Source organism: Lacerta agilis, chromosome 1, assembly GCF_009819535.1.
Source record: "Lacerta agilis isolate rLacAgi1 chromosome 1, rLacAgi1.pri, whole genome shotgun sequence".
Classification (NCBI taxonomy): Eukaryota; Metazoa; Chordata; class Lepidosauria; order Squamata; family Lacertidae; genus Lacerta; species Lacerta agilis.
This window is the reverse complement of record NC_046312.1, coordinates 79,303,033-79,316,258: the sequence shown is the minus strand read 5'-3', so window position 1 is coordinate 79,316,258 and position 13,226 is coordinate 79,303,033. Positions and strand designations below refer to the sequence as shown.

Genomic DNA, 13,226 nt, shown 5'->3' with positions numbered 1-13,226 from the left:
GTGTAATAACAATACAGTGTGATCCTGCATGTTGAATGGTTTGTGGAATTGTGGGGAGAAAGACCCCCCCCCCCGCCCTCTATTTCAGTACGACATGCAGCTCTGGGTGTTTTCTAACGTGTTCTTGGATCTGTTCTAATTGGTGGTGGTAGTCCCATTTTTAAAATAAAATAAAATAGCCATGTAAGGTTTCTTTTCTCACCTAGGCACTGGAAAAGATACGTGTAGATACATATCAACATCTCCTTCTATTAACCCAGCACTCTTAAGAGATGTAAAAGAAGATGCATATTTTTGTTCCTCTAACCTTAGTGTTTTTGACATTTTATTAAAAGCAAGCATAAAAACATTTCAGATGAGAATGCTTTTATTATTGAACCCTGATAAGACAATAGCATCTAGCTATTAAATAAAAGCAGCCTGTATTTTCTGTAAGCTACACTTCCCGTAGACCATAATTTACTTTCTTTTTTTTTAGTGCACATGTTCTGCCTGATAGTGAACAAAATGCAGACTTTCGGTACAGTCCTGAAGCCAGTGCATCTAATGTCAGATTTCCTTACATATCCTCAGTACACTTGCTTATTATGTAAAGACTTAAACATATGTGTAGACCACCTGTTTGGGCCACAGGAACCACTCCTGTACGAGAGTGCAAATAAACTGTTGTATGCATTAAGAGGTTCTGTGTGGTGCATATCTGCACGCTAAGTCAGCTGCAATTTGACAGCTGCAAAATTCAAAATATGCAGGCTGAGTTAGTTCCCAATTTTATGCAATTTAGGGTGCTTCCTCTGTTCAGCTGCACACACTTCTATCATTGTAACACTTGTGACGTTGTACACTTCAACCAGTGTGAGCATCTGACGATAGAGCGCAGATCAGAAGCATGTGCCATTCTGGGATGTGATGCACATACAGACGTTTGTAATGCATGTAACGAGAGAGAGGCAGCATTGCAGGATTTTCTTTCAGAAATACTGTGCATAATATCCTATTACCAGGCTATTTTTGGCCCTCTTGTACTTTCCTTCTCTTTGCTCTTCTCAAACATTCTATCCTGTTTTCTTCCAGGGCAGTAAAGGAGATGCAGGGTTGCCGGGAGCACCGGGTGAAACTGGCCTGGCCGGCCTTCCTGGGCCCATGGGTCCTCGAGGACAACCTGGTCCTCCTGGCCCACCTGGCCCAGGCTTTGGGCCTGGATTTGTGAGTACCGTGTTTGAAATGCCATTGTTGAATACACCACTGTTCAGTGGGCTCCAAACTAAATGTGAACATGGATGAAGGCAATAAAAGGAAGAGAGACTGGTGGAGGCAAGGGCAAATAGGTGAATGTGCATTAAATTAAGGTGCACACAGGTTACAGCCACACATTCATGCCACTTTAACAGTCATGGCTTTTGCCCCAAAGAATCCTGGGAACTGCAGCTTACAGACCTACCATTTCCAACCCCCTTGGACTCCGCTTCCCAGCATTCTTTGGGAGGGGTGATTTAAATGTACGGTGACTATGTTGAGACTTTGCTTCAGTAGGAGATGAAGACTAAGGAACTAAGTCAAAGGTTTCCTGGGAAAAGAGGGGTTTGAAGGAATGTGAGAGCAGAGTGGCGTCACATAGATGTTTTAGAAGGGAGTTCCAGGTATAAGGAAAAGCAAGCAAGGAAGAGTAGAGTAGTTTGAGGGAGCAGGAGATGGTCAGAATTATCCACTGCATCTCTCCCAAAGACCAGAGCGACTGGCTTTTCTCTGTCAATCCCAATTTCTGTACCTCCATAGCATGAACCAAGCGGTTTAGGCACATGGGGATTTTTACACTAACCCTGTGACTTTGGCAACCATGTATGCAAGAACCAACTGTCTAATTAGATAACATTTATTACGAATAAAGAAGGAAAGGGAGAGAACAAAGGAACTAAGCAGAATATTGAGAATAAAAGGAGGTCTTTAGCTCAAGTCTAGCTCATCAAGAACCAGTTACTTAGAAACAGGCATAGCTGGTCATTTGCAGGGTTTTCTGTTGGTCAGTGATGGACAAGGCACTTTAGCGTGAGGGACAAAAGACTGCATGGCCACAGCATCTCTCTTTTAAAAATGGGTTTCCTACCCACATTGCAGTTGAGTTTCCGGTGGCACTTCTCAGCCAATTATTTGCCAAGTAGTTTGTAAACATCTGTAGGGGAGTTAGAGGGGTGGGGATGGCAGGAAGCTCCTGGGCCAGTGGTGGAGCTAGCTGCTCCGGCACCCGAAGTGGCACACACCCGCGGAGGTGGGGCTAGCATCCCAGGGGGGTGGGGCAGCGATGTCACTCCCCCTCAGGGATGACACCCGGGATGGACTACCCCCACCGCACTCCCCTTCCTCCGCAGTGCTCCTGGGGATGTGACTATCTTAGTGTTCATTCTCACTGGAATTTCTTGATGTTGCTTCCAGAGGGACCTATCCTGTGCTTGTGCATTTGGGAACTTGGACATGTCTGGCTTGCTCAAGCAAAGTGGATGGCAAGGGATCACGGCTTTTCTTCACGGGCTTTACCTGATTACAATTCTGCCTGGAGACTAACACCATCCATTCTTTCTTAGGATGACATGGAGGGCTCAGGGCTGCCGTTGGTTTCTGCTGTTCCTGGAGCACGTGGACCAGAAGGGCCACAGGTATTCCTCATTCCATTTCTCAGCATTGCCTTCCTCCAAAGACACAAGCTTTATTTATGAGTAAAGATGCATAGGAATGGGCTGCTAATCGGTTTATATTTTTTATGAGTGTTGAGGCTAACCTTTCAGCACTGTGTGGCCATGTGTTACCACTTGTGATTAAGGGGTGCAGACCAAAGAAGAACGTTATGAGCCTTTGAAGTTGTCTTCTGACCCCCTCATCTACAGTATGATGGCATATTATTGCCTGGGTCTATATTGGACATGCAATAAAAGCTTTCCATGTTGCCTGTGTCTAGCTGGAAACCTTTGGTCTGTTGTTGTTCCTCTTCCAGAAACAAGCATATTCCACTAATTGCCATGTTAATGTCCTAGTCCACAGCTGAGTGTCAGGCACACTCTGAAAAGACAGACCTTGCCTGTAGACTGTGATACTTAAGATCTGAATAGCAGACCTTAAGTTACGCTGTAAAACATGGATCCTGCTATGTCAATATTGTTAATGAATGCTAAATACGCACAAGGTATAAATATGGCTTTGAGGAGATTGTGCTCTTCTATAGGTCATGAAATCTGACAGAATTGAGTTGATGACTTTTTTTTTATAGGGACCACCAGGGCTTCCAGGACTCAAGGTCAGAATTGTTGTTATTACTATTTCGTTGTTGTTTGCTGCTGTCTTTAACTAGTTGGTTGGTAGGCAGTATGGCTTGGCTTGTTTTAAGCCAGAACTGCACCCACAAATGAAGGTATCCATCTCTCTGCCTCCTCTGAACTCCATTTAGTGTCCAGTTCTCTTTTTAAAAATCATTTCCCTGCTCAAGTTAAGATCCTTTCCATAACAGGCCAATCATATTAGTTCACTATATAAGGCAAAACGTGCATGGTGGTAGGTGGAGGGGGCAGAGGACTACTGAGTTTTGTGGTGTTGTTGCAATGAAGCACTCAGAGTGTTGAACTAGTAAAGGAATTCAGGTTGGTGCAAATATATTGTGCAAGGCATGCATGAATCAGGTGTGGGTAGGGAAGGGTTATAGTACGGCAAGATGAGTCTGTCACGACACTTTCCTTAGTCCTGTCTCTTGTCATTCATTTTGGTGCAATAGCCTCTTCATTTTGGTGCAATGTCTTGGCTCTCACAAAGGATGCATACTGACCCAAAAACAGGACTGTCAAAAGGCAAGGTGCATCACTCCAGCTGCCCTAGCAGTCCACAGGCAGGACCATTCCAATTTAGATGGTGCTGCACACGTGTCACATACTGTCACAAGTTCCATCCAACCATCAATAGCACAAAAGATAGTTTGGGCTAGGACTCAAATGGAAAAACAAAATAGAAAAATTACAGAGCACATCTTTTATTTAATGTGACCAGTAAAAATAGGCCTTCTGCCTGTCTTTTTGTTAACTTGCAGGGTGATGTCGGCAGCCCTGGCCTCCCAGGTTTGCCTGGAGTGAAGGTAAGACCATGTCATAAAGCTTGAGAAGTACGTGGAGGACTTTGTCCCCACCTCCCCTACCATGACTGCTGGTTTTTAAGAGATGTTTTGTTACTGTACTGCTATGAAATATTTTAACGGGAGCTGGACTGGATTGCTGAGTGGCATTGGTGGGGAAGGCTAGGATCCCTAATTAGGCTCCTTTGTTTGTTTGCAGGGAGACCCTGGACTGGCAGGTTTGGATGGTCGTCCTGGGCTAGAGGGTTTCCCGGGACCACAGGTGAGCATGAATTTCAGTGCAGTCACTCCTCTCTCATTCATGGCATCTTTCTGACAAACACAGAGTTTCTGACAAACTCCTACAAATGTTTCTTTTTGAAAGGTAAAAAGTGGAAAATTAAGAGATACCCCTACAAATAATGAATACGTTGTATCCAATTGAAATGAACAGACTTAGGTTTGTTAATTTAGATTGCTCCCTTCTGAGTAGAGCCTAGTCGGATGCAGCCTCCTGTGTGTAAGTGCAGCTCAGGTAGAAACCCTGCAGGAAGGACAAAATTTGCAGCTCACTGCTGAACATGGACACTGTTGTATTATTCTCATCTCCCATGTCTGGTCTGTGCCCTCATAGAGTGACAATGCTGTTCTCCTCATCTGTAAGTAATCACACACCTCAAATGCAACAATATTAATTGCACTCATCCCTAGGATAGTCCCAAGAGAGGGATCACTCTTCTTCCTTGTTTGTAAATGGAGAACAGATTGAGTGATGGTGGTAGGTGACCCAAAGCCCACCCAATGCGTCCATGACTGAAGCGTGGGAGTTCAGCCCAGATCTTCTGGATCCATGTCCAGGTCTCCATCTGCTGGACCACACTGGCTGTCACTTGCAACACACAGTTCTTCACCAGACACAGTTCTCCATTGTGCAAAACTGTATCCCCTGAAAGTGTGTTTGTCTCCCCCATGTTTCTCATTTCAGGGGACAAAGGGTGACGCTGGAGACCCAGGGCCTAAAGTAAGTACCCCTGTGGATTTCAGGAGAAGTTCTGTTTGTGTGTGTATGTGCACATGTATGAGTGTGTGTGTGCACACAACATGTTATGGTAAAGTGTAGTTGGGCCAGGATTCACTTGCAGCAGTTTCCCTAATAGTCAACTGGTGATCTGTTTTAAATTTTGTTGTTACTGTATTTTAACTGTTGTAAATCACTTCAGTTTTTTAAATGAAATTGAAGTATACAAATGCTTTTAACAAACAAACAAACAAACAAACAAACAGAAAATGGGCTAGAATGTGTGCAGTTAAGTTAAGATGTTTTGCAACTCACTCCCTAAAAACTTTATTATTATTTTTTCGAAATAATAATACCCCACCCCCGTTTAAAAGGCCACAGAGAGTTAAAGGACAGAGGTTTGGTTATAGAGGAAAGTTTTTGCCTGGCATCTACAGATATATAATGATGGCACCAGCTGAGCCTCCTGGGGGGGGGGACATTCCACAAATGAGGAGTCACTGCAGAAAAGGCCCGTTCTTGTGTTGCCACCCTCCAGACCTCCTATAGGGGAAGCACACAAAGAAGAGCCTCAGGTGGTGATTACAGCATCCAGGTGGGTTAATATGGGGAGAGGCAGTCCTTGAGGTATTGCGGTCCTGAGCTGTTGAAGGCTTTTATAGGTCAAAACCAGCACTTTTAATTGGGTCGAGAAGCTAATTGGCAGCCAGTGCAATCAGGCCAGGATTGGTGTTACATGCTCAAACTTTCTTGCCCCTGTGAGCAAGCTGGCTGCTGAATTCTGCACCACATTCAAATGTTCTCTCTTTTTTTCTTTTGAGGGTGAACGAGGTCAAGATGGAATAGGACTGCCAGGTCCTCCTGGACCCCCCGGCCCTCCAGGACAAGTCATCCTCCTGCCCGGTGATGATGTAAGGATATTTGTGCTTTTTTATTGACCCATTCCTCTTACTTCTGCAAAATCATGTTATTTGCTGTGAATCAAAATGATACGATTCCTTAGAGGAGCCATTCCTCGCAGAATCACTTCATTATTTCTAATTATAACGGAAATTTGTTTCTGTGTTTTCTAGTTCAGCATCAACCATGAAAATATTAATACCCTGAAGTTCAATGACTGATAGTTCTCAGTTTCCTTCTTGGCAGACATTGGCTTGGTTCACACACCACACTAAGGCAAACTAGTGCGAACATGTGAGCCTACAGGCTCCCAGGGAGGAGATCATGGCGACTTTCCGGTCATTTTGCTGCTGTGCTGCATGGAGCTAAGCCATGGCTTTGCTTCAAATGTTGTCCAAACCCGGGCTCATGAATTAGCTCTCTCCAGACAGATCATGAGCTATCACCAAGGTTGCAATTTTTTTAAAAAAATTCCTTCCAGTAGCACCTTAGAGACCAACTAAGTTTGTTATTGGTATGAGCTTTCGTGTGCATGCACCAATAACAAACTTAGTCTCTAAGGTGCTACTGGAAGGAATTTTTAAATTTTTGTTTCGACTATGGCAGACCAACACAGCTACCTACTTGTAACCATCACCAAGGTTGTTCTTGGTTTACTTACAGCTTGTGGTTTGTCTAGGAGAGCTAAAACCATGAATTTGGATGACACACTAAGCCAAACCATGGTTTAGTTCAGCACAACTCAGCAGCAAAATGACTGAGGAGGAGGGAAGTGCCTGCATTCTCCTGGTGGGGAGCTTGTAGGCTTGCATGTTCATGTTAAATCATGGTTTGATTTAGTGTGACACGTGAACCAATAGGTGATTGCCTCTAGAGAATTTTCAAAGTGTTCCTTGTTGGCGTGGCTGGCTTCAATAGGGTAACAATCCCTCCCTGCTCATTTTAGTTTTTAGGCAAAGGGGTCTAGATGTCATTGAACTCCGTTGGGCATTCTTCTGAGTAGACATGTATTAGACTGCAAGGTTTAAATTTCTGTTTTAAGCCACAGGGTCCTCATGCTGAGAAAATAGGGGGCCAGATTCAACTAAATAATAGTGCTAGTGGGAGCCAGCACAACAACTCCTGTTAGCACAACAGTTTCTGTCCTGTGCCCCCCACTGCCCCAAATGGACTTGGGATGTACCCCTAAGGAACCCTCAGAATCCCAGCCAGTGAGCGGGGTGGAGAGAAGAGGATTGTTCCATCAGAGAAGCTGAAATACTTTCACCGATCAACCGATTGTTATAGCATGATGTTGAATTCCACCCATGGTATTTGAATTCAAGCCCATCAAGCTACTGTTGATTTAATAGAAGTAACAGGATAATGGTAGGAATAAGAATAAACCATTCACGGTCATCGGTGAGACATTTGTGGCATTTTACTGGACTTTGGATCAGACTCTAGTTTGCCCTGCCAAAGAATATGAGGAAATACAATAAAGATTACATTTTAAGTATACCCTTTCATTATTATTTTTTTAGAAAATCTTGCCTACTCTGCCAGGCCCAGAGGTAAGTAAAAAGCAATTTGTATTCTAGTGATCACTTTACTCTGATTTTGTGAGAAGGATGTTGTGGCAAACTCCCTAAATAAAGACGGGAATGAGTGAAAAAAAATAAAGATGGGAGTGATGTAAGTGACCTGGTTTAGGGTGTTTGAACACTTAGACACTCCCTTTCAGTAACACCTGAGAGGTCTGGTATTACCTTCATGAGGTAGTGTTTTCTGATAACCAACAGCAAGGATTTTTAATATTGTGAAAGGAAACTTATCCCTCAGCCAGAGGATCAAAGTAAGGATGAGGCACTATATAAACAAAACTGGAGTTTTATTTAAACGTATTTGATGATCATTAGAGCTTATTGATTTCACTGATAAGGCAAAGCACTTTGTTTCAGTCAACAACACTTTACAGAAAAGAAATTAAGAACTTTACTTAAACCTTCACTTTAAACCTGTTTCTGATTAAACTGATTCCTCCTAGAATGGCCATTTGTTCTACTAAGCCAGTAAATCACTTCCAGCCCCTTCTAAGATATTTTCCTCCCACACGGGGAATAACATTGTTGCCTTGTTTAGCAAGCCCCTAACCACCTGACTAATCCCCAGCTAAACCATTTCAAAGCCCTATCTAGGCTCCAACCAAGCTCTATCTGATTTTTACCTGACAGTCAAACCTTATCTGGCAGTTTTAACTGTTCTAACTTTTTGCTGTCTCCCAATTGGATGACACTCCACCCAGCCCTGATTGGTTTCTGGGTCTTCAAGGAGGCTGACTCAACACCCGCCTGTCACAGATGTCAATTATAAATAAGCATCAAACATAAAAAAACGCCTGCGCTGTAGATTCTCGCATTGCTGATGTGCATCGTATCCATACAAATGTACAAAGTCACTTCTTATAAACTACTTCAGAAGCTAAGCTGGTGCAAGATTGGGAATGAATGATGAGACATTCCCCGTTATCCTCACCGTACCGCTTAATTTGGCACAGTGTGTTAGGGCTCAGCCTCTGTTTCCAAGACGCATGTCTAAGCAAATATAGTGACCCACACATACGGGCTTGACTGATTACATGCAAAGAATTTATTTTAAAGTTTAAAGGGCTTGAGATAATACTATTATTTATTTTATATGTTATTTATGCTACCCTGTTTCTTCTTGCAGGGCAAACAAGGGCATGCTGGCTTCCCAGTAAGTAGTTGACTCAGTACTAGTCATACTGGGTAATGTTCAGTGTAACACTAAGCAGATCATTCTTTCAGTGCAAGGATTTCTCCTTGTGCAACACAACCATCTCTGCCTCTTCTCTCACCTGTGTTCCCCCTAAATCTGTTCCGGGGGGGGGTGTACTCCCAACCCTCCTGGACAGATTTGAGGGCAGCATAGAGTGCACATGGAGGGAGAGGAGAATCCCCTTGTGCTAGTGCAAAAATGTGGCTGAATACAGCCCAGTGGCTTCACAGTGCTCAGATTGTAAGAATTCAGCTGCTGTACATCTTTGCAGTTTACCAGTGGCTGGAGCGGGGAGGGCATGCCAAAGTTTTTTCTTAGTATACAGTGGCATCCTCTGTTGCAAGAGAAAGATTGCAGCACATATGTAAGGGCTCATAACACATTTCCTTTTGTGCTGCGCTTTCTAGGTACAGGTCTGGGATTTCAAGGTCCAGGTCGGAGCGTTTTCCCCTCCACCTTCTTCTGCTGCTTTCCCCAGGAAAGCTGAACTGGAGAAATGTCAATCTGCTGAAAACCTGATTGCTGTTTGCTCCGATTCAGCAGTAAAACACAGGTTTCCCTGGGGTAAGCGGCAGGAAGGGGAGGGGAACACTCTGACAGAGATCTAGAAATCCCGGACCTGTACATGGAAAGTGCAGCCCAACAGGAAGTGTGCATTGAGCCCTAAGTCAGCTCTGTAAGTCCACAATAGTTGCTAGCACTCCAACAAACAAACCAATTTACTAGTCCATCTACTGACATCTATCTGCATATGTGTAAAAAAAAAAGTTTTATAAAGCTTCCTTGATTGCTCACCTGGAGACAATTTTAGCACAGCTGATCAGGCAAGTGTCTATTCACAACCCCCTTTTTTAAAGTCTTGGCACTGTGACTTGAGCATGATTTTCTTTACCTGTAGATTTGCCTGTAGATTGTATTATTCACCTCCCCCTCCCCCCAAGAAACACCCCACAGCAGCCTATTACTACTACTACAGACTTTGCAGCTGTACTAATATGTTCTGAACAGAGCCAATTGAAGTCAGAATAAATGTGTGTGAACCAGCCCTGGTGAGGGGTTGGGTGACCTTGCTCCAAACCTCAGTGAGCAGCTCTCCCCCCTTGGGGGCTGTTCTGGCTGAGAGCTGCCCTAGAGCAACCAGATGCAAAGGAGGGCAGCTTTGAGGCTTGGCAGCAATCGAGCTTTTGTTATGTTTTGCTTGTTTTTATTTTGTCAGCGGTTGTGTATGTTGGACAAGGAATGGAACAAGAGAGAACAAAACAGGAAGGATGTGTGTGTGTGTGTGTGTGTGTGTGTGTGTGTGTGTTTGTAGGGGTGGTTGCAAGGTGCTCCTCCTTTTGCTTCTTTCCATTTCCTCAGCATCACTGGCAGGGAGCAGCAGACACCAGTCCTGCTGTATCACTTGCTGCTCCTGCATTTTGAGAGCTAAAGTGCACATAGCTTTTCAAACTAGGTAGATCACTAAATGTATTTTCTCTGGCATTTTTCCAGCCCCCTTTTTTCAATTAGTTTTTCCTCCCATTTGCAAGCTGTGCTAGCTTGCACCAGGAGAATAAGACAAACCATCTGCAAATCTACAAAGGGGAGAAAGTACAGATGGACTAGCACAAATAACCAAACTCCTTTGAGAACTCTAATAAGTAATTAAAAAAAAAGAATGTGCAGATTGACCTGACTTGTTTTAAAGCAGGGATTCTCTGGCACTTTCCACAGTCAGCTCCCCCCCCCCAAACATGAAGACTACTATTTTGATGACTTGGTTGGCGTTATTCGTAAACCAGAAGCTCATCCTAAGGCCAAGGCAAGCAGATCAAAGCAAAGGAGGGGGGCCTGTTGGCTCACAGCATGCTTTAATATCCCTAGGTAAAGGGTGTGCAGTTGGGGGGGGGAGCAAAACAAACAAACAAACAATATTGCTCCATTGACTCCTAGTACTGAAAAGATGGGCCATGTGTCAATGTCATCGGGTGTAATTCTCTGTGGTTCCATCTACAGGGGCCAGTAGGACCAAAAGGTGATACAGGATCTGCAGGTGTTCCGGGCTCTTCAGGTCCAAAGGTAAGACAATCACAGAATTGTAGAGTTGGAAGGGACCCCCAGGGGTCATTAGGAATTTCAACTAAAGCATCCATGAAGGTCACGGGTTCAAGCCCCATGTTGGGCCAAATATTCCTGCATTGCAGGGGGTTGGACTAATCAACCTTCATGCTCCCTTCCAACTCTACAATCCTATGACAGCCATCCAACCTCTGCTTAAAAACCTCAATGGAAGGAGAGTCCACCACCTTCCAAGGGAGTCCATTCCACGGTTGAACAGCTCTGTCAGAAAGTACTTCCTGATGTTTAGTTGGAATCTTCTTTCTTGTAACTTGAAGCCATTGGTTCGAGTCCTACCCTCTGGAGCAAAGTATTCCAGTTTGCAACTTGATCACCAGAATGCAAATTTCTCCACTATCAAGAGGATTCTTACAATTTGGCTCCTTGTCTTAGGCTGCAACCCCAACTAACCCTGCTTACCTGAGAGTGAGCCCCTTTGAATTCAGTAGGAGTTTCTTTTGATTAGACATGGTTAGGATTGTAGCCTTAGTTCCAAATCGTTTTCCATAATCTAAATATATTTCCAAAGTACCAATTTCTATGTCTTTGTACTTCTTCAGCCTTACAATGGTTGATTAAAGGCATGGCAAACATAGCATTTCATGTTTCGATGAACTCTCCATGAACAAATGCTCATTATTGCCAGCCATCATCCTCTGTTGGGGAATCTTACTTCAATAAGATGGTTGTACTAGATAGCTTATAACATGGGTCATGTTTCCTCTAGAGCAATACAGTGGTACCTCTGGTTAGGTAGTTAATTTGTTCTAGAGGTCCGTTCTTAACCTGAAACTGTTCTTAACCTGAAACACCACTTTAGCTAATGGGGCCTCCTGATGCCGCTGCACCGCCAGAGCACAATTTCTGTTCTTATCCTGAAGCAAAGTTCTTAACCTGAAGCATTATTTCTGGGTTAGCGGAGTCTGTAACCTGAAGCGTCTGTAACCCGAGGTACCACTGTACTTCAATTGTAATTATTACATTTGTTAGTTGCTTTATATTGCCCAAGACAACCCAAAGTGACTTATAACCAAACAACCTCCCCACATAAATACATTAAAACATCCCTCCTATTTCTAAAAGTCTGCAGATAGTTAAAGGCCTGGTTCTAGAGGAATTTTTTGGCCTGTATTGCAAAGTTTATATTTTCACAAGCATTTTGTCTTCATTCTTGTCATTTGTCTTTTGGACAGGGTGAAAAAGGAGAGCCAGGGGTTATAATCGGTCCCGATGGGACAGTCATAGCAACTAATCCAAAAGGAGAAAAGGTAGAAATAAGCATGTTTTGCTCTCATTTGAATTTTTTCCCTCTCGCTTACCCAGTTTTGCTACTGTATAATGAGAAGCTGAAGGATTTCCCCCTCCATGGTCTAAAGACTGGTATAGAGCAGCTCTAAAAGAGAGTGAAAGATTGAGAGTCCCCACCAATGCTTCTGGGAGAGTGTACTGCTGAGTTTTTGGATGTGCACCCTCTGCAAAAGTTGTGTTAGCAAACCCACGTGATCTGCACCACTCAGATCTTTTCTGGGAAAAGGGAGGAGAGAATATGTGACCATGAAAGTGACTGCGGTTGGTGAGGTGGTTCTCTGGGAAGAACCACTCGCAGCCTTTGTGTGGTCATTGAGTGGGCAGGGGACATGGGTGCTGCCAGGTTTCGAGAAGTCCCAAGCAATAAGATGTTTGTACCAATGTTGCTTTGTCTCTCCCTAATTACCACCCTGGAGAGAGAGAGAGAGAGAGAGAGAGAGAGAGAGAGAGAGAGAGAGAGTGAGAGAGAGAGAGAGAGAGAGAGAGAGAGAGAGAGAAGAGTCCCCTTTTCTTTGTTAAGGACCATAAGGTGTTTATTTGCTCTTACCTAGTTTATTAATATTATAATTAAATTGCAGGCAAAGGCAGGGGTTGAAGGCTTATCTCCCCTCCCTCCCCAGCAAGATCTGAATAATCACAGCTGAGGAGCCTCCAAAGGAGACTTCCCCCCCTAAGACTTTTAGCCACGAGGCCTGTTTGTGGGGTCATTCTTATTGTGCTGGAGAGGCAATCCTTTCTTGAAAAGGATTATCCCCTCACATGTCTGTATTATATAACGGGAAAAAATATGCAGATGCATGCAAAATCTCTAATGAATGTCTAGTTTGATCCTTAGCAACCATGTGCTTGCCTCTAGCCCAGGGTGCTCTAAATCAGGACATTCCCTTCAGGGCAACCTGCCAAGGTCAGTGGCAGATGGAGCCCGGAGGCAAAAGTGTACAGAATGACAAATACACATTTCAACTTTGTCCAGTAAGCTAGTTTCTACACACACTCACAAACCCCTCTGTAGTCTTCATGCAGAGAAGCAAGAGGCAT

The 13,226-nt window shown here is 43.9% G+C and overlaps 1 protein-coding gene across 4 annotated transcripts in view; it reads left to right on the top strand.

Moving 5' to 3' along the window:
- Positions 1-13,226, top strand: part of COL18A1 (collagen type XVIII alpha 1 chain) — a 148,952-nt gene that overhangs the window by 122,913 nt on the left and 12,813 nt on the right. For all 4 annotated transcript variants that reach the window (XM_033157617.1, XM_033157600.1, XM_033157590.1 and 1 more), the window contains 11 exons: positions 1,075-1,206; positions 2,580-2,651; positions 3,260-3,286; positions 4,067-4,111; positions 4,308-4,370; positions 5,073-5,108; positions 5,927-6,016; positions 7,529-7,558; positions 8,715-8,741; positions 10,779-10,841; positions 12,074-12,148. In XM_033157617.1, coding sequence (XP_033013508.1) covers positions 1,075-1,206; positions 2,580-2,651; positions 3,260-3,286; positions 4,067-4,111; positions 4,308-4,370; positions 5,073-5,108; positions 5,927-6,016; positions 7,529-7,558; positions 8,715-8,741; positions 10,779-10,841; positions 12,074-12,148 — 660 coding nt within the window. The remainder of the gene's footprint in view (positions 1-1,074; positions 1,207-2,579; positions 2,652-3,259; positions 3,287-4,066; positions 4,112-4,307; positions 4,371-5,072; positions 5,109-5,926; positions 6,017-7,528; positions 7,559-8,714; positions 8,742-10,778; positions 10,842-12,073; positions 12,149-13,226) is intronic.